At 56.4% G+C, this 19758-nt stretch overlaps 1 protein-coding gene across 3 annotated transcripts; it reads left to right on the forward strand.

Moving 5' to 3' along the window:
* Nucleotides 1-947: 947 nt before the first annotated feature.
* On the forward strand, nucleotides 948-19490 carry ECHDC2 (enoyl-CoA hydratase domain containing 2). Of its 3 annotated transcripts, XM_004607122.2 has the most exons (10): nucleotides 948-1080; nucleotides 7436-7503; nucleotides 7587-7674; nucleotides 9912-9998; nucleotides 10926-11018; nucleotides 12786-12842; nucleotides 13017-13204; nucleotides 16490-16540; nucleotides 18206-18253; nucleotides 19039-19490. In XM_004607122.2, exons 1-10 carry the CDS (start codon nucleotides 963-965, stop codon nucleotides 19114-19116), a joined length of 876 nt encoding a protein of 291 aa, XP_004607179.2. In that variant the 5' UTR covers nucleotides 948-962; the 3' UTR covers nucleotides 19117-19490. The 3 variants fall into 3 exon arrangements, with proteins under 3 accessions (XP_004607179.2, XP_054996150.1, XP_054996151.1); XM_055140175.1 differs by lacking the exon at nucleotides 10926-11018; XM_055140176.1 differs by lacking the exons at nucleotides 10926-11018; nucleotides 16490-16540.
* Nucleotides 19491-19758: the final 268 nt, after the last annotated feature.

Raw genomic sequence — 19758 nt, forward strand, 5'->3', positions numbered from 1 at the left:
GGACAGAGACCCCCCCTTCCCAGGCCTCCCTGGCAGGCCTCACCCAGCAACTAAGGCTGGTCCAAGTGCTCACAGTTCACGACCGTGTCACATCCTGAGGATGACCTACTTGCACAGACTCCCTGCGGTGTGACCATGGCCCTTGGCTTGTTGCAATGCCCTCTGATAAAGGCAGGGCTGCCCGAAATAACTTGTTTATTCCTGCCTGCCCCTGAAGGCACAGCGAGGAGCCTCCCGACAGCAGTGGTCCTGCCCTCTGGACCCTGCTCTGTCGCAACAGTCCACACATCTCCAAGTGAGCTCTGTCCAAACAAGTTTGCAACGTAGGGCCCTGTTTGTTCATCCTGAGGATTCCATGGCCCATGGCTCCCCTGTAATGTCCCACAGTGTCATCCAGACACCCTAAACTCCGGAAAAGATGGAGATTTACAGTCCCAAGCCCTGAGACCCCGTTTGTCCATTGCCTTGAAGGCGACATACAGTCCAACATCAGCCGGGAGCGGGCGAGGGACAGTGCAGTAGGGAAGGGGCTCGCCTTGCGCCCAGACCACAGGAGTCCCGCTGGGCGACAGCAGGAGTGAGTCCCTGAGCCCTGGAGGCAGGAGGAAGCCCTGAGCACAGCCGGCTTCGGCCCAATCCCCCTCTCCCCCCAAGGGTGGGGGGCAGGAAACACACTCCCACAGCTCTCCAGAATCTGCGCTGTGACTCGCCCACCCGTCTGCGCTCCCGGGGCAGCAGCGGGCTGGCTCTGGACGCGGGTCACAGACACTGACGCTTGGAGCAGACGGCAGGACCCCTGCAAGTCCGGTGCCTCCTGGTTCTTAATAAGTCACCTTTGAAGGAAGTACGGGCTGAAAGGCACGTCAAGGAGCTGGGCGGTTCCCTCCTCGCGGCTGCGGGCAGAACCCTTGGTGAGTGCCTAGGGTCCAGCAGTCGGCTCGCCGCCACCGCGGGAGGACCAGATGCTGCTCCGCGCCTCGACCCTCGCCCGGCGCCTCCCGCGCCCCCGCGGCTGCGCCTCGGGCCCCGCAGCTGCAGCCCCGGAGATCCAGGTGCGCGCCCTGGAGGGTCCTCACCAAGGTGAGCGTGCGGAGGGGCCGCGGGAGGGACCCTGCCCCCGCCGGGGAGACAGGCCAGAGGAGGGGGCGTGGGGAATGATTCACCCCTCCAGCCGTCCGCCCTACTGGCCCCCAGCCTCGCGTGCATCAGGGAAGGTTTTCCCAGGCCCCTCTGGGTGGACTGCGCCTGGAAGGGGAAGGGGGTCGTGGGGAGGCCCAGCACCTGGTCACGGAGCCCCCTCTCTACCGCCTAGGTGTTCTGTTTAGTCGGGGGCGGGGCGGGGGCTTGGGGCGTATCTGGCGGTGCGCTGTGGGGGCGGGGGTCACTCTGGCAGTGCTGGGGAACCCTGGGTGCCCAGGGGGAACTGGCCTCGGGGAGACACGTGCCTTAGCGGGGTGGGGGTTTGAAAGGGCCCGTTTCCCGCCCGCCTGGCGAGCCCTGGCAAGGCCCTGGGAGGCCAAGGCTGCGGGGATAATCGCCCACAGGCTTTTACGCAAGTCTCACTCAGAGGGAAAGTCCACTCTGGCGGTAAACTCTGGACTGAGCTGCTGGGGGTCATTCGGGTTTCGAGTGGGGGGGATGGGGGAGCCACTCCACCCGCAGGGGTTCCGCTTCCGCCCTCCCGGGGCTGGCCATCCGTGCCCCTCCCTGCCCTGATGCAGCCCCGTGTTTTCCAAGGGTCCATGTGCATGGGTGGTTCTGCATTGCACAGGTCTCCTGTCACCCCCCTCCCTGCCTTGATCTGAGTGTTGGTTTGCTTTGGTTTGGTTTGGGGGCCACATTGGGCATCGCTCAGGGCTTACGTCTGGCTCTGTGCTCAGGGATCACACTGTCAGTGCTTGGGAGACCATATGCCGGGGATTAAAGTCGGGCTGGCCACATGCAAGGCAAGTGCCTTACTGCTGTACCATCTCTCTGGCCCTGCCAACCCTACCCCCATTCTTTTTTGTTTTGTTGTTTTCATTAGACCACCTAGCAAGGAAAGCACCCAGAATGCTATACTCTCTCTTTACACCCCTCTCCACAGCCAGTTTTGAAGGGTTTATTTCCCGTATAAATCTAGTCTCTTCATTGTTCTTACATCCTATACTCCCACATGTCTCTCTCTCTCTCTCTCTCTCTCTCTCACACACACACACACACACACACACACACATATGCGCGCGCGCGCACACACGCACATGCACACGCACACGCATTTTGTTTTATTTTTGTACCACATTCAGTAATTCTGGGGGCTACTTCTTGGGTGTATGCTGGGGGGGTCACTCCCAACAGTGCTCAGGGGACCATGTGGAGTCGGAGACTGATCCAGGCGCCCAGGGGCAAAGCAGACAGTCCAGTTGCTGCTGGCCGCCTCTGTCTGAACAGGTTCGTACTCCAGAAGCCAGGCATTCAGGCTGGAGAGGGGACGGCAGAGGGGTGCCTTTCTTGCAACCCCCAGGCTCTGAGCTGGGTTTCCGGTACCACCTCACAGGTCAATCACTGTAGCTGGGGATCCCCTCTGTAGCAACAAAGCATGAGAGCACGAGCCCCCTAGCCCAGGGTGAGCCCCCCACCGCCATGCTCACTGCAACCACAGCAGCAAAAAAAAAGGGGGCAGGAAGGAGGGTTTGTCTCAAGCCATAGATCTTGGGGCTTTTCGTCCCCAAACGGGGTTTTATCCAGAAATAACAGAGATCTGAGATTAGCCTCCTCCCACCCCAAGGAGAGAGATAAGGAAACTCAGGAGAAGCAGGAGGAAGACTCGCCTGCAGGAAAATACCCCCCCCACACACACACACCATGTGGGGGGTCACAATTCCTGGAGTGGAGAGCAGCGGCCACTGATTCCACTTCCACTGGGCACTAGAGTATCGTCAGTCTGACGGGCTACCCTCGGCTCTGGGGCATGCTGGCTGGCGCTCTTCAGTCTACTGTGCTCCCTTAACTGGGCATTAACTGGGCGATCAGGGTCCCCCTCACCCTGACATCCTCTCTTTGACTGTGGGCTGGTTTTGAGCTGCACCACATCTGCATCTCACTGTGCATGAACTCACGCCCTCTCCCTTCCTGTCTAGGTCATTCCTTGCAGAAGCACCTTGCCCTTGCCCCTTTGCTCTTTTACTTCCACATGTTGAGACTCCTCTCCCTCAGGATTGTTAGCCCAGTGGTCAGCTCTCGGAGCCTGAGGCTGGCCGGCTCCTTTCATTTCCCCTTCCATCAGGGCTGGGGAGGGGGAAAACATTTGGGTCTCTTTTGAGTTTCCACACGACCTAGCCTGTGTGTGCCCCAGGTCCTTCACACAGAAATGACCCTGGGCTGGCACTGAGAACATCATTAGGCAGGGATGCGGTGGATTTGGTAAGAACTCAGGAGGGGACACAGGTGTTATTCCAGGTTCAGGGGCCCTAAGCAGATGGGCAGCGGTCCTGGAACTGGCAAGATCCTCTGCCCAGGGCATGGCGCAGGACCACACACATGGAATGTTGGCAGATGGACAGAGGAAAGCCAGGGCCATCCTGCTGGGGGTTCACGCTCTGTGTTCTAGAACCTTCCCTGAATCTGTGTCTGCAAAACAAAACGAACCCGCCTGCTTCCTGCTCACCAAACCCACAAACTCTGGCTAAGCACCTCTATGCATTGCCCCTTTCTTTTATACATTACTATTATTTTTAAAATTTGGGGCCATACCTGGTGGTGCTCAGGGCTTATTCCTGGCTCAGCACCCTCGGTGCTGCTTAGGGACCTATACAGGATGCTGGGGATTGAACCCGGGTCAGCTGTGTGCAAGGCAAGTGCCCTACCCCCTATACTATCACTCCTTTTTATTATTGTTGTTTTAAACACTATTAATAATGGTTTCTCATGGACATATTTCCAACACCACACCAATTACTGTGCTGCCTTTTGAATCTGCCTTTCCAGTCTTGTTACAGAGGAGGAAGTTCAATGCCAACAGGGTAAAGTGACTTACCCAGGGCCAGGGAGTTGGTATGTGACCACTAAGATCTGACAAGAGAAAGTGGAGAAAAAATTCTGTTAATCTGAGGATACAGTGAGTGTATCCATTTTCTATAGGCACACATCAAGTGACCACATACTTTTTTTTTTTTTTTGCTTTTTTGGTCACACCTGGCGATGCTCAGGGGTTACTCCTGGCTCTGCACTCAGAAATTACTCCTGGAGGTGCTTGGGGGACCATATGGGATTCTGGGAATAGAACCCGGGTCGGCTGCGTGCAAGGCAAACACCCTACCCACTATGCTATCTATCGCTCCAGCCCCGTGACCACATACACTACTGTTTCAAATAATACCCATTTGTGTTGGAGAGAGCACTCATGGGCAGAGCATACACTTTGCATGCAGGAGGCTGGGTTAGATCGCTTGGTCCCCTGAATACTGCCAGGTGTGGCCCCCAAACCAACACACACACACACATACATTCTCTCTCTCTCTCTCTCTCTCTCTCTCTCTCTCTCTCTCTCTCTCTCTCTCTCTCTCTCTCTCTCTCTCTCTCTCTCTCTCTCTCTCCTTGTCTCGGGCTTGCTCCTGGCTCTGTGCTCAGCGATGACTTCTGTTCAGTTCAGGAGACTCTTTGTGGTGCCGGCCATGGAACCTGGTCAGCTGCATGCAGAGCAGGCGCCTTGCCTGTGGTTCCAGTCTCGAGCCCAGCTGTGGCCTTCTCCCAGGGAGAGCGCTGCTGAACCTGCCCGGGCTGATGGCAGGGTTCCTGTCCCCGAGATCCTGTTTTCTGTACGGTGGGTGGGGGCCGTCACCGGAGCCCTCCTGGTTTCTCTCGTGTGTCATGTGCCTGCAAGACACATCCTTGGACACACGTGGGAGCCGTGAACCCTGACTACACAGGCCCTGCTCCACACTGAGGAAGGACATTAGCCTGAGGGTCACTCTAGTGTCCTCTGCCTTGACCCTGACCTATAGTTTTGCTCATTCCTGCTGACGATTCTCCTCCCCGAAAGCCTCAGCATTTTCTCTTTCGGTTCACCCAAGTGGTCACCATTCAAGGACGGCCGGGGTGCTGGGGAACTAGAGCTGGGATAAGGTGCTTGCCCAGCGCACAGCCAAGCCTGGTTTCATCCCCAGCAGCGCATATGGGAATCCCTGAGTCCTACCAGGAGTGATCCCTGAGAGCCAGAAGCTGGCACTGAGCACAGAGCCAGGAGTCAGTCCTGGGCACCACCAGGTGAATAAACTGTCAGGGCTGGAGCAATAGTACAGAGAGTTAAGTGCTTGCCTTGTACACAGTTGACCTATGGCCTGAGTGACCCCTGAGCACAGAGCCAGGAGCAAACCTGAGCATAGCTGGCCCTAAAAACAGGTTGGCTCAGACCCAAGCAACCATTAAGATGATGGAGGTATTGTCCCCTTCCCACCAAAAAAAAAAAAATACTCAGGTTGGGCTGTGGATCGTACAGGGCTGTTGGGGAAGTCCACTAGAGGCACACTACAGGGGGAGCGGGAAGGAGAGAAAGGGGTCGTGTCTTGAAGCAGAACGGGTCAGCGTGGCCTGAAGCAGAGGGTGGTGGTCTTTTCCCTCTGGAGTTTTGAGGCCAGTTAAACAGCCCCCATGGCTCGGGTCTGCGTGCTGACCGCGCGGGGACTCTAGGGGGCCTGGCTTGCTCTTCCCCCACCTGCAGAACTGGACCTGGCTTCAGTTCACATTAAGTGTGCAGCACAGGAGACCAGCTGAGGGCAGGAGACTGAGTGGGTGTTGGTACACCTGCAAGGAGCAAACAGGAGTCCCCCGTGCTGGCTGGCTCACGGACGTGCTCTGAAACATGAAGCATATAGGAACCGTGTGGGCTGGAGCGATAGCACAGCGGGGAGGGCGTTTGCCTTGCACGTGGCCGACCCGGGTTCGATTCCCAGCATCCCATATGGTCCCCTGAGCACCGCCAGGGGTAATTCCTGAGTGCAGAGCCAGGACTGACTCCTGTGCATTGCTGGGTGTGACCCAAAAAGAAAAAAAAAAAAAGAAAACGTGTGCAAGGCAGAGACTGGCCAATGTTTCGTGCGTGTGTGGTCAGCAGACTTGATCGCAGCTGAGAAACCAGGATGAGGTCAGGATCACATTCCGGGGCCACCGAGGTGTGACATCGGTCACTTTGGAGTGGACAGTCTGCAGGGCAACGGAGGTGGGTGTCGGCTGGAGAGAGTGGAGAGGCCAGAGAGGACAGGAGAGTGGCTACATGAGGACAGAAGCCCATTCCAGGGGGCCTGGCGGGTGCCGGTGTCAGGTGGGAGGGCAGGGGACACATGTGAGCGCGACTTGAACTCACGCCACGCTCCTGTGCTGGGGCCGGCTCACTTGCCGCGTCACTGCACCCGTAGCCGACCCAACGTGCGGGAAACCTGCGAGTCAGAGGCAGAATGAGGGCCATTCAGTGCTATAGGGAAACCTGTAAACACGCTTTGGGGTCCCACCTGGCAGCACTCGGGGGCCGAGGGGAGTGTAGAAGCCAGGCCTCCTACGAGCCAGGCATGTGCTCAGCCCTTTCAGCCGTCTCTGCAGGGGCCCCTCAACAGTTTCACTCACAAGTGACAGCTACAGTATCTAGGGAGGTGCAGTGAAAGGCATGGCGGTGGGGGGGGGGGGGGGCTGGGCAGGCCACGCGGGCGGGAGGTCCAGCTCCAAGCCCGGGTCCCGTGAGGTCCTGCAGTACTGCAGGGAGCAGCCCTTTGCCCCAGCCGCCCACATGGGAGAGTTTCTTTGGGGGAGCAGGGGAGGCAGCTGTGACGGAGTCAGGGCAGGTGAGGGGGTTCTGGGCACCACTCACCAGTGCATAGGCCTGAGTCAGACTGACCCCCGACAGGGGCAAGTCTGGCTGTGAAGGGGACACTCTGGGGGCTGTAGGTGTGTCCGATGGGGCCCAAGTAGGAGGGAGGCACAGGATGGTCATGCTTGTCCCCTGCCCTCCATTGCAGGGTTCAGAGCTCTTCCATCGCTCTGCGGGGGCCGGAAGGGCAGGGCTATTCTCTCCATGCCTGGGCGGGGGGCCTGAGGTCTGTGTGCAGGGCCACAACCCTGGAGGCCCCGAGGTGACACCACCTATGCAGGCCTCGGTACTAAGGCAGAGAACTCCCTTCAAGATTTGACTTTCTGTATATGCGTCCAGGTGGACTCCTGTGGACGGTGCTCAACCACACACTTTGATTGCAGGGGTGCATCCTTGGGTGCTGGGAAGAGGGCGAGGCAAGTGAGAGACACATTCCTGGATGGTGGCACGGTGAGGCGTCTCTGATGGGCCGCCTGCCGCATCCAGGGCAATAGGTGGTCACTCCCTACGATGCTGCCCGGGGCCCCACTGCTCCCCGTGGCTGGACGGGGCCCAGGACAGAGCCGGGCTCGCCCCGGGGCTGCTCTGTTCCCGCAGGAATCGCTGAGATCCTAATGGACAGACCTCGAGCCCGAAACGCCCTGGGGAACGTCTTCGTGAGCCAGGTGAGGAGGCCTGGCCGGGGTGCAGGGCTGGCGGAGGCCGGCGACCCGGACGGGACTGTGACCGGGACGAGTCTCCTCCACAGATGCTGGAAGCTCTGGCCCAGCTGCGGGGGGATCGGCAGGTGCGGGTCCTGCTCTTCAGAAGTGTAGTGAAAGGCGTGTTCTGTGCAGGTGAGTCCCCCACCCCGCAACACGCCACACGCACCCCCTCCCGGGGCTCAGCCAGGTTGGGGGAAAGGCTCTCTCGGCTGGTTCCTGCCCAGGACGCATCCCCAGCTGACCGGGTGACTGCAGGGACCCAGCTGCCTGGCGCCACGTGGCGAGTCAGTGGGGGACTCGCTTCAGTTGGAACGTGACCTCGCTTGCCTCCGAAATGCCTGTTCTTTCCGCGCTTGCTCCCCGTTCTGACCTTTCGTGGGAGATATGAGGCAGCTGAGCCCAAAGGCGAGCATGCGGCCAAGATGGGACTTGGCCCACCCGTGACACCCGGCCCCCCAACTCACTACTATCCTGGCACCGTGAGCCTCACCGCAGGGCAGGCTCCAGGAATTGGTGGCAAACTGGAAAGAGGGTCTCCCCAGCTTGCCGAAAGAAGCAAGTCCATGAGCGTGGGGCCAGAGCTCGAGGTTGGGGCGGGGGGGGGGGGTTGTCATAGGGTGGGGGTCACCATGGCTAGGGCAGATGAGCAGGGTTTTCAAGGACGGGGGAGCTGTTGAGCACGGTGCCAGCCTGGAGTCAGCCCTACTGATTGGGATCGCTGCCCTCAAACTACCACCCACCCCCTATGAGCGCTCAGGAAACCATGCCTTCGCCGCTCTGATCTACTTCTCCAGTGCAGGGCCCAGGGGGTCGCTCAGATGGGTTGTTCAGAAGGGCACGTGCTGAGCCACCCACTTGCAAAACCGCACCTCCTGCTGATCTGTGGGAGGGCATGGTTCAGTTCTCTAAATCACCACCAGCCTCTTTTCTACTTTTTTTTTTCTTTTTGGGTCACACCCAGCGATGCTCAGGGGTTACTCCTGGCTTTGCACTCAGGAATTACTCTTGGCGGTGCTCGGGGGACCATATAGGATGCCAGGGATCGAACCTGGGTTAGCCGAGTGCACGGCAAAGGCCCTACCCGCTGTACTATCACTCCGGCTTCCTCTTTTCTACTTTCTATGAATTTTTTTTTTCTTTTTGGATCACACCCGGCGATGCACAGGGGTTACTCCTGGCTCTGCACTCAGAAATTACCCCTGGCGGTGCTCAGGGGACCATATGGGATGCTGGGAATCGAACCCGTGTTGGCCGCGTGCAAGGCAAATGCCCTACCCGCTGTGCTATTGCTCCAGCCCCTACTGTCTATGAATTTCTTCTTGCAGTTGATGTGTGCCAGGGGAACATACAACCCGGGCCTTTTGTGTCTGGCTTACAGTTATCTACGGCCTCATCATTCATCCAGGCAACAGCAACAATCAAACTGCATTCCTGGGCAGGAAGATAATACTGTACAGTTGCCTTTCACGCAACTGACACCAGTTCAATCTCCAGCACCAGAGAGTCCCCCAAACCACTGGGAGTGATCCTTGAGCCAAGAGGCAGGAGCACGCCCTGAGCACCACCAGGTGTGGCCTAATACCTAGCACTATGACACTGCATTCATTTCTCTGGATGAAGAATATTCCATGTGTTACGTCACACCTGGTTTTTCAATCCAACTGTAGGTGGGCAGTGGTTTTGTTGGTATCTTTGGACTATTCTGTGTAATGCAACAGAGAACACATGCCCAAGTGTCAAAATCCTCACTTTCAACTCCTTGGGGTATATGTTGGGAACAGCACTACCAGACCATAAGGTAATTCTGCACTTTGCTTTTTTGAGGATTTTTGCACAGCAGCGACATTCACTTCTGGCTCCCAGTGCTCTGTGGCCCCTGCCTCCACACCGCACCAACGCTCCTGTTCGAGACTGCTCTCCTCATGGGCAGGAAGTGGCTTTTCTTTGCAATGTTGACTTTTCCCTAGTGATTGATGAGGTCAAGTGTATTTCCGTCAATTTGTTGCCGTCTGTGTATTTGCCTTAGAGAAATGCTGATCTCAGCTCTTATGTTGGTTTGTGGGAGCTGAGTGTGGCCTTTGGGCCTTAATCCTTTATCGGAGATGTGACTTGCCAGATTTTCTTCCGTTCTGGGGACCTCTTTTCACCCCTGAGACTGTCCTTTGATGCACACATTTTAATTTTGCTCCAGCTAGTGTATCTCCCCGTGGTTTGCCTCATGCCCCCCATCCGTTTTGTCCCTGGCTTCCTAATCACGTTTTCCTGGCGTTTCTCCTTCCTCTCTGATGACGTCTCTACGTCTGTTCCCATCCGCGGGGTCTTTCCCAGCCTGGGGCTCAGCAAGGGGCCCCTCACCTCTCCACACGCAGGCGCTGATCTGAAGGAGCGCGAGCAGATGAATGAAGCGGCAGTGGGCGCCTTTGTACAACGACTCCGAGGCCTGATGAGTGAGATCGGTGAGGGCACGAGCCGCGGACGGACACCCGCACCCCCAATCCTCTGAGGGAGCCTCACCCTGTCATCAACTTGGTGGGGGGACAGCAGGGCTGGGGGGCCATTCACCAGGGGCAGCTCTGACGCTCCTACCCAATCCTGTTTGCATACACATGCACGGATACATACAGACACGTACACACATACAGACTCACACAAACATACACATGCACACATATACACATACATACATATGCATACACTCACACATACACACGTGTATAGACATGCACACGTACACACACATGCACATATACATAATTTATACACACGACCTTACACTGCACCCACATACACATGCATACACATGCACACATATACACACATGCACACATACATGCACATTCATACATGCACACTCACACACACACACATGCACATGCACACACACAGTCCTCCTTCCATTCCACTTCACACCTGCCTATCCAGGTCAGGGCCAACGGCCACAGTGTGTGTGCATATTTCCAAGCTCTGAGGGTGGCGACTCTCTTTGCCTGGAGTGTCCCTCCCTCTTACTCCTCTGATAAGGCAGCTCCAGCTCCCTCTTCCAGGAAGCCTGCGCTGAGCAGTCCACTTAGCTCCAGAACACAGGTCAGGGACCCAGGGGTTAGCTCAAAGGGATCGTGTGAGACTGGGTTTATTCCCTCACACTACTTAGTGAAAGGCAGACCCAGGTCACCACACAGATCCCCTGATCTGGGTCCGAGTGGCCAGCACCCGCACAGAGTGGGCAGCAGAGGTGGGCCTGTGACTGGCTCCCAAGAAAGCTGATTTCTAAGCTAACCTGGTTGAGCGTCAGGGGCAGTCCCCCAACCTGGGCGAGTGAGGCCCTCGGCCCCCCACTGTCCGTGCTGTGGCGCCCTGCAGGCTGAGACCGTCTGTCCCCACAGCGGCCTTCCCTGCACCCACCATCGCTGCCATGGACGGCCATGCCTTGGGAGGAGGCCTGGAGCTGGCCCTGGCGTGTGATCTCCGAGTGGCAGGTATGGGCAGGCGGAGGAGGGTTTGGGGGGAGGGTCAGGGCGCAGCCCAGGGCAGTCTGGGGCCTGCAGGCCCCTACAGAACCTACAGAGATGGAGAGACTCTGCTGTCACCTCGAACCTTAGCAACTGAGCTGCCACCAATGGGAGCAAACAAAGACAGCCCAGGAGAGCCAAGTGGCATTGTCACTGCAGTTGTAGCCAGTCGGGCTGAGTGTCGTGTTGTGTTTGTCTCTGTTCTTTGTTTGGACTACACTAGCAGTGTTCAAGGACTGCCCCCGGCTCTGTGCTCAGAACTCACTCTTGGCAGTGCTCGGGGGCCCCTGTGACGCCAGGGATCAACCCGGACCCTGAACGCGAAGGTGTGCTGAGCCTGTTGAGCTGCAGCTCTGGCCCTGCGCTTGGGTTTGTTTTTCTTGGTTTTGGGGGGCTCCCGGATTTTTTGGCTTTGGTTCACAGGGCAAGAGGTAATTATCCACCGAGTATCACTGAGTGCATCCCTGGAGACCCCCAGCACTGACGGGAGACCTGGGTCTCCCCGTACCACAGCCCTTGCACTGACTGCCCCCTCAGGTAGCTGCGACTGCAGTGGGGCCCCACCCTTGAGCCCCCTGCCCCTTAAAGGTCAGAGAACTAGCTCGAAAGACTAGGATGCATGCAGGGGACCAGGTTCACTCCCCAGTGCCACATGGTTCCCTGGTCCCCTGAGCACCTCCAGAAACAACACTCAAGCACACGGGGGGCTGGGGGGGTGGGGCAGGTGCAGCCCCGAAATAAAACAAAGGTCAACTCCGAGTACAGAAGGAGCCAGCGTCTACCACAGACAAGTACCAGGCCAGGTCTGGCCCCAGCTCTGCTTCTCGCCTGCCCACGGGACGGTAACCTCCCCCCGCAGCTCTGGGGGGCAGAGAAGAAAGGCTGAGAGAACCCTCCCGGGCTGTCACTAGGAATAGCCCTGCCCACGCAGCAGTCTTCAGAGGCCCAGAGTCAACGAAGTTGAGGAGAGAAACCCACCTAGGCACCACACAGAGGGCTTCTCGGAGGAAGTGGACTTTAAGAGCATGTAGAAGGGCTGGAATAGCACAGCGGGTAGGGCGTTTGCCTTGCATGTGGCCAACCCGGGTTCGATCCCCAGCATCCCATATCCCAGCACCCCGAGCACCACCAGGAATAATTCCTGAGTGCAGAGCCAGGAGTAACCCCTGTGCATCGCAGGGTGTGACCCCAAAAAGAAAAAAAAACAAACAAAAGAGCATGTAGAAGGGTCTGGAGGCAGGGACCGGTCAGGCTCTCAGCGAGGAGAAACTGGGGCAGCAGTTGTCAGGGGATGCAGGCGGGTCCAAGGAGATGCTCCAGACAGCAAGAGGGAGGGCTGGAGGGTTGTAGAGAAGTGGAGGGTTTGCAGAGGCGAGTGGGGGACAGCAGAGAGGCAGGAGGGCTTCATAGGGGTGAGTGGGGGCTGTAGAGGTGAGTGGGGGATTGCAGAGCTGCATGGGGGGCTGCAGTGATGAGTGGGGGGCTGCAGAGAGGTGAGTCTGGAGGCTGCAGAGGTGAGTCAGGGAGATGCAGAAGTGAGTGAGGTCTGCAGAGGTGAGTCAGGGAGATGCAGAAGTGAGTAGAGGGCTGCAGAGGGGTCTGGGGGCTGCAGAGGTGAGTGGGGGAGGGCTGCAGAGGGGTCTGGGGGCTGCAGAGGGGTCTGGGAGCTGCAGAGGTGAGTGGAGCATGGCTGGGGGAGACACGCCTGGGCTGACTCCAAGTCTGTCTGTGCAGCTTCCTCGGCTGTCATGGGGCTGATCGAGACCACTCGAGGTCTCCTCCCGGGAGCAGGTAACTCCCCGCCGCGTCCCCCTGCTCCGTCCCCCTCTTGGTGGCTGTTCCCACCTTTCCCTTCAGCTCTGGTCTCTGCATGTTCTGTTCTGGGTCCAGGCTGACCTCCGGGCAGGAATTTTCTGGGGTTCCCACTCCTCACGCATATTCGCTCCCCGCACCCCCGTCCTGTAGGAGGGACGCAGAGGCTGCCCCGGTGCCTGGGGGTGCCCCTGGCGAAGGAGCTCATCTTCACGGGCCGGCGACTGACGGGGACCCAGGCTCAAGCCCTGGGGTTGGTGAACCACACGGTGGCCCAGAACGAAGAGGGCACGGCTGCCTACCTGCGCGCACGGGAACTGGCCCAGGAGATCCTGCCTCAGGTGTGGGGAATGCCCAGCACCTGGAGGGGAGGGCGGGGGGCGGGGGGGTACACTCCAGTAACTGCCAGACTTAGGGACGAAATAGCCCACCCCGCACGCGGCATGGACCACTTACATTAAAAGCTGCCATCAGGAGAGGGCTGGAGAAATACACAGACCCCCCAAATCTGACAGAAGGGCAGTGCCTGCTGGTACAGCACCGGCAAGCGAGGGGCTCTGGTTTGACCCCCCATCGGAAGAACTGCTTCTCAAAAGGAAGTTTCTTAGTCACATTCCACATTTTCTTTTTTTTATTATTATTATTTTTGCTTTTTGGGTCACACACAGCAGTGCACAGGGGTTACTCCTGGCTCTGCACTCAGGAATCACTCCTGGCAGTGCTGGACCATATGGGATGCTGGGAATCGAACCTGAGCCGGCCTCGTGCAAGGCAAACACTACCTACCCGCTGTGCTATTGCTCCAGCCCCCACATTCCACATTTTCAAATACTAACAGCGAGGTCTGGCTAGTGGCCATGTGTTGCCAACCATCTGTAATGTTTAAACTGCCGTATCTGACATGACTGACTTGGGGAGTCCAGGCCCTAGTAACGGGCAGTCCCAGCAGCGAGCAGCCAGAAGGGATCTGACTGACGGGGTCACCGGGAATCCAAGGGACTTGGCTGGTAGCGCCCTACCCTAGGGGACCCAGGAGGCCCTGAATGTCAGTGAAGGTAGCAGAGCAGCTGAAACAGAGCCAGGCTTTCCCTAGCTGGGCTGACTGGTGCTACTCCAGCTACACTAGCAGCTACGCTGCGCCTCCTTCAGACAGTCCCACCTGCCAGGCGCGAGCGGGGAATCCAGACGGAGTTGGTTGGCCCCACTGTATTTGAGATATAGCAAAGCCTTATGTGCTCAGCATAAAAAAAGGAAAGAATTTGAAAGCCCAGCATTTCTTTCTAACGGCTACCAAGTAAATCTGACATATTTGAGTCTAAAAGGTATAGCATACAAAGGGCTGTACATGAGCCGAGGTGCTTTCCTTGCATATAGCTGACATGTTTGATCCCTGGCACCCACATATGGTTCCCCACCCCCTACACCGCCAGGAATAAGCGCTGAGCACTGCCAGGTGTAACCCAATAGCCCTTCCCCGCCCTTGCAAAAAAAAAAAAAAAAAAAGTACAGTATAAAAAACTTTTAGACTATGAAAATACTTACTGCTTAATAATACTATAATACAAAAATTACCAAGAATAACAAAAACTGTCAGGGATTACTCCTGGTGACCTTGGAGGACCGACCATATGGGATGCTGGGATCAAACCCAGGTCTGCCGTATGCAAGACAAATGCCCTACCAGCTTACTATCTCTCCAGCCCTTGCATTCTCTTTTTTTTTTCTTTTTGGGTCACACCCAGCGATGTTCAGGGGTTACTCCTGGCTCTGCACTCAGGAACTTACTCCTGACGGTGCTTGGGGGGCCATATGGGATGCTGGGAATCAACCCGGGTCGACCGTGTGCAAGGCAAAGGCCCTACCCACTGTGCTATTGCTCCAGCCCCGTGTTCTCATTTTAATATTAGCAGATAAAAGTATTTGATCATGTTTTATTTGGGAAAAAAGTTGTGTCTCCTTTTATAACTCTATTACTCTAGGGCTAGGATGTAGGTCAGCAGTGGTGTCTATTTGTGTATTTGTCTTGCATGTTTGAGGCCCTGGGTTCAATATCTGGCATGGCAAAAAAAAGAATTTTAGATCTTAGAAGTCTTTAAGGAGGCAGGGACTACAGCTTTTAAAATCTTTAACGTAGAAGAATGCATCTGTTTTTACCTTTTTATCTTTTCGTCACACATAGCTGAGGAGTCTGATGTCACCTGGATAATTCTAATTGTTGGGTTTCTATTACATTTGATTCAAGAGTCAGCGCAGACCTGGGCAGCCTGTCACATGTCCCCAGCTGTGTCTTGGTGGCTTTGTGCTGTTTCTTTACATGGAAACTGAAAAGCTGGTTCTTTGTGCCCCATCTCAAGAGGAATCCTATTTCAGATTGTTACATATGCTCAAATGCTGTTCCATTATTGAAAGGAGTCGAAAGAAGTTTCCTGTAATAAAGTATTAGTCAACCCCCAAATCAGTACCACAATCAGCAATCAATCCCAAAGCTGGGACGCTCTGAAGCGACCTGAAAATCCAGGGAGCTTTCTGTTGGAGGGCCCAGGGCCCAGGTGAGTGCCAGGTGTCAGTGGTAAATGCTGCCCTCTGGTGGACAAACCACCGTGCCTGGGAAGGTAAATGATTCTCTTCTAGGGCCCACAAAAACTCAATATACGCTAGATCCGTACCCATACACGCAGATTACTCCCTAAAACAGTAAATATACATTAGTTGAATGTGTACTTATCTATTTTTGGTGGCCCTCACCCAGCGGTACTCAGAGCTGGCAGATCACTCCTGGTGGGGCTCAGGGAACCTATGATGTCCGGGATCAAACCTGGGTCCAGCCACACACGGGTAAGCACCCGGCCCACTCTACTACTGCTCCAGTCCCCTGGACACGTTTCCTACTTAAACATAAGAAGGTTGGAACTGTGGTCACAGTGGGACCTACTGTTATTCTTTGTCCCTATTTACACAGGCAAAAGTCTCTGCTTTTAGATCTGGAGAGATGGTACAGGCCTTCGATGCTTTCCCTGGATGGGGCTTGCCGTGGTTCAATCCCCAGCACCACACAAGTTCCTTGAACACGGCCAGGGATCACGCCTGAGCACGGCTGGGTGTGGGGGTGTGGCCCCCAAGCAAAAAAAGAAAGACTTGTTTTCAACATCCATGTAAAAAGCCTAGTTTTACCTTTACTTTGGTGAGAAATCAGCCTCTAGGTAATCACCTAAATAGCCGTATACATTCGTGAGGAGCAAGTCAAGCAAGCGTAAGAACTCACTCTCGGTCTCCCTGAGAGTCCCAGAAAACACCTGCCAAGCGCTTCATTCCCGGCACTGCGGGTGGTGGCAGGGACACGGTTTGATCAACCTGCGCTGGGGGGAAGAGCTTCTCAGTGGTATGTTGTACGGAGTGAGGGGATGAGTTCTGACAGAAGGACCTGAGAGGCCGGGGTCAGGCAGTCACGGTCCAGCCAGGCTTCCTCTTACCAGCCAACCAGCGGGCACCACTGACGGCAAAGCACTAATGATGTCAGGCCAAGAGCTGGCGCTGAACAGAACCCCAGCCCCCAGCAAGAAGAGCCTTTGTCTGAACCCCCTAAATGCTGGTCCAGGTTTTCTCAACCACCTTGTCTTTTTCCCCAGGCCCCCATTGCTGTGAGGCTGAGCAAGGTCGCCATTGACCAAGGGATGGAGGTAAGAGACTTCCAACTCAGGATCTGGGGCCACTTGAGTCTGCAGGGCAGTGACCTCTGTGGCTCAGAGACAGCACGGAGGGAAGGGACTCAGGAACCACATCTTCTGACTGCTTACCCACAAAATGTGTGAACTGTAAACTACACTTGATGCTGCCTCTCTCTCTGCTGGAGAAGGAAATCAGGGTTCAGAGAGGGTAAATGACTTACACCTGGTCAGAGCTGTCCAGACACAGGTCAATGGCAGAGTGGTGGGCAGTACCCGGCTCCCCACCCCCACCCAGTCCATCCACCACCTGAGCTGGGGACAGAGAGACACTGCCTGCTGTCACCGCTGCTAGGGTGGGGGCAGACATGAATCCCAAAGAGAAATGCCAAGCAGACACCCAGGGTCACACAGCGCTGCCCACAAGGTGAGTGGCTGTGCCGTCTGGATCTCAGAACTCCGTCTCCCGAAGGCTGAGGGGTCCAGAAAAATGGGCAGAGGAGCAAAAGCACAAATGCACAGAAGCAACCTGGCTTCGAGGAGAAAGGGCGTGAGCCATCATGGAGACGAGTCAGGGTACAGGTTCTGACTGTGGTTCCAAGGTTTGCTCTTCCACACACTCTAGGACGTCAGACAAATGACCCAGATGCAGCCGCTCTGCACTGGTGACACTAACCCTACTGAAATCCATTGCTTTATACACACGGTACCTGTGTCAGCGCTAAGAAAGCACTGGGCAATGGAGGCCGAAAGCTGCCAGAGGCCAGGTCCTACGGGCCAGGACCCGCTTTATTAGTGTGATGCGTTTAGGAGGCTTGGCTGCCACAACCAGCAGTGCTCTCGGCAATGTGTGGTGGCAGGAATGGGACCCGGGGTTCCAGCGGCAAACCTGCAGCATCTCCCCGAACCAGAAACACGGCCCCTGCCCCCCACATTTAAACACCATGGTTTACAGTTACTCGATTTGTACAGGCAGTCACTATTCTGACCCCAATCAAACCACCGCTGTCACCTTCCCTCCACCCTGTGTCTATATTCCCAGCCACCCCACAAGCCTGCCCCTGTGACAGGCCGAATATAATCTGTTCTCTATCACTTGTTACCACTAAGTGGCTAATGGAACGATCAAAGAATACTTCAGTAAGGGAGAATTTGTGAAGATTGTTGTATCTCATCATGGGGACATAAATCCTTGAGGGTTTATTCAGCTGTTGTTTCAATGCAAGTATTGTGTTAATTTTTTAAAAAACGAATCACAGTGAGAGTTACAAAGCTGTTCATGATTGGGCTTCAGTCCTGCAATGTTCCAAGTCCCATCCCTTCACCAGTGTATATTTCCAACCACTAATGTCCTCAGTTTCCCTCCTGGACACCCCACTCCCCACCCCCAGTCTGCCTCTATGGCAGGCATTTTTCCTCTCTCTTCCCCACCCCCTTTGGGCACTATGGCTTACAGTTCAGGTACTGAAAGGTTATCATGTTGGCCTGGACCTTCTTCTGTCCTGGAGGATGGGGGTGCCTGCATCCCACCCCACTTTGTTCCCGCACTTGTCTGTTGCTTCCACCCTAGTGCAGAGAGAGAGAGAGAGAGAGACAGAGACAGAGAGACAGAGATTCTCAGGTGGAGGGCACTGTGAACAGCCGGGTCGTGGAAACCTACTGCACTTCTTCTTCCTGCAGGTGGACATTGCGTCCGGGATGGCCATTGAAGGGCTATGCTATGCCCAGGTATGAGGCTCTAGCCCGGACGGGAGGGTGGTGTGTGTGGCTTATGCAACGTAAGACCAACTCAGTAGGTTCCCCTCCCCCACCTCAAGCCTCTGGGGTGCTCGAGGGAATCACGCTTCCTCAGTCATGTGATGCTGCATCCTGCACCCCCACCCCCACCCCAGTGCCCAGACTGGAACTTAGGACATGTCCGAGGCAGGCAGACCCGCAGACTCTGCTGCAGGAGCCGAGCTGTGGCCTTGGGTCTTGGTGATGCTCAAGGCTGTGTGCGATGGGGGAGGGTGTCTGCAGTAACCCAGTAACCCAGGGCTGTGGACCCCCAGCCTGCGTAAGTGAAAGGACTAACCCGAAGGCTAAGACATACCCAACACCCACAGGATCTAGGACATGGAGCAATAGGGCACAGTCAGAGCCAGGCTTCTCCTTTCGTCGGGGGGCTCCTGCAGCATGCAGAGGGAGCACCCCGCCAACTGGGCCAGATGGCTCCATGCTGGGGCCCGAAGCTGTGGTGCTGCTTGGGCCCTCCAGGGCCAGCAGGAGCTTGGGGGGCTGTGCACCCCTGGCCCCAGACTTCCTGTACGGCCTCACCTTGACTTGAACGAGTCGCCTCTCCGGCACTGCAGGCACCAGGGCACCAAGAAGCACGTGTAGGCAGTGGCCACTGCACTGGGCCGTGCTGGGAGACCCCGGACGCTCAACACGCCTCTGCAGGGCCTGCTACCTGGGTGCAGAGGCAAGGGCCAGGTATCTGCCCCCCAAACCAATGCTCTGCTCTGTTGTTGCAGAACATCCCTACCCGGGACCGGCTGGAGGGCATGGCCGCCTTCAGGGAGAAGCGGTCCCCCAAGTTTGTTGGAGAGTGATTCGCACTCAACCTCCAGCACGGGCGCCACGGCTGTTGTGGACTCAGGGACCTCAAGGGGGACTGAGCTATTACGATCACGTCACCTGTGGGCCGTTTCCATACCAACGCGAGACGCCGCCGGCTACCAGACCCCTGTGGCTCCCTGCCTTCTCGGCTCTCTCCAAATGAACTCAGCAGAAGTCAGGGTGACAGTCGCCCCCCTCTGGGCCGTGCCACGGCTGCTTCTCACCTGAATTCTGCCTCTTGATTATCAGAGCTCACCCGAGACGGCAGGGGCTGTAAGAACACCTGACCCCACAGCTGCTTCCCCTGAATGCCCCGGCAGATGAAAGGAAAGCCTGGTAGCAGCCGGGCAGGCATCAGCAACCAGACTGAAACCCCCAGATCGCTGTATGCCCCAGCCCCCTTATCTGCAAGCTGAAACTGCTGTAAGAATTTCAAAAATAAAACACCTCATGTTCAATCAGCGTGAGTCATTGTTACTGGGCCGGGTTCAAGTGAGAACCAAATCAAACCTTCACAGTGAAGGCCTGTGAGCCACAGTGGCAGCTGAACAGCCTTCTGGAGCACTGAGCAGGGAGCAATGACCTCAGAGGACGGAGGGCCAGGAAATGGGAGGGCAGTGCTGGTGTTGACGCCT

The sequence above is a fragment of the Sorex araneus genome, chromosome 5 (genome assembly GCF_027595985.1).
Source record: "Sorex araneus isolate mSorAra2 chromosome 5, mSorAra2.pri, whole genome shotgun sequence".
Classification (NCBI taxonomy): domain Eukaryota; kingdom Metazoa; phylum Chordata; class Mammalia; order Eulipotyphla; family Soricidae; genus Sorex; species Sorex araneus.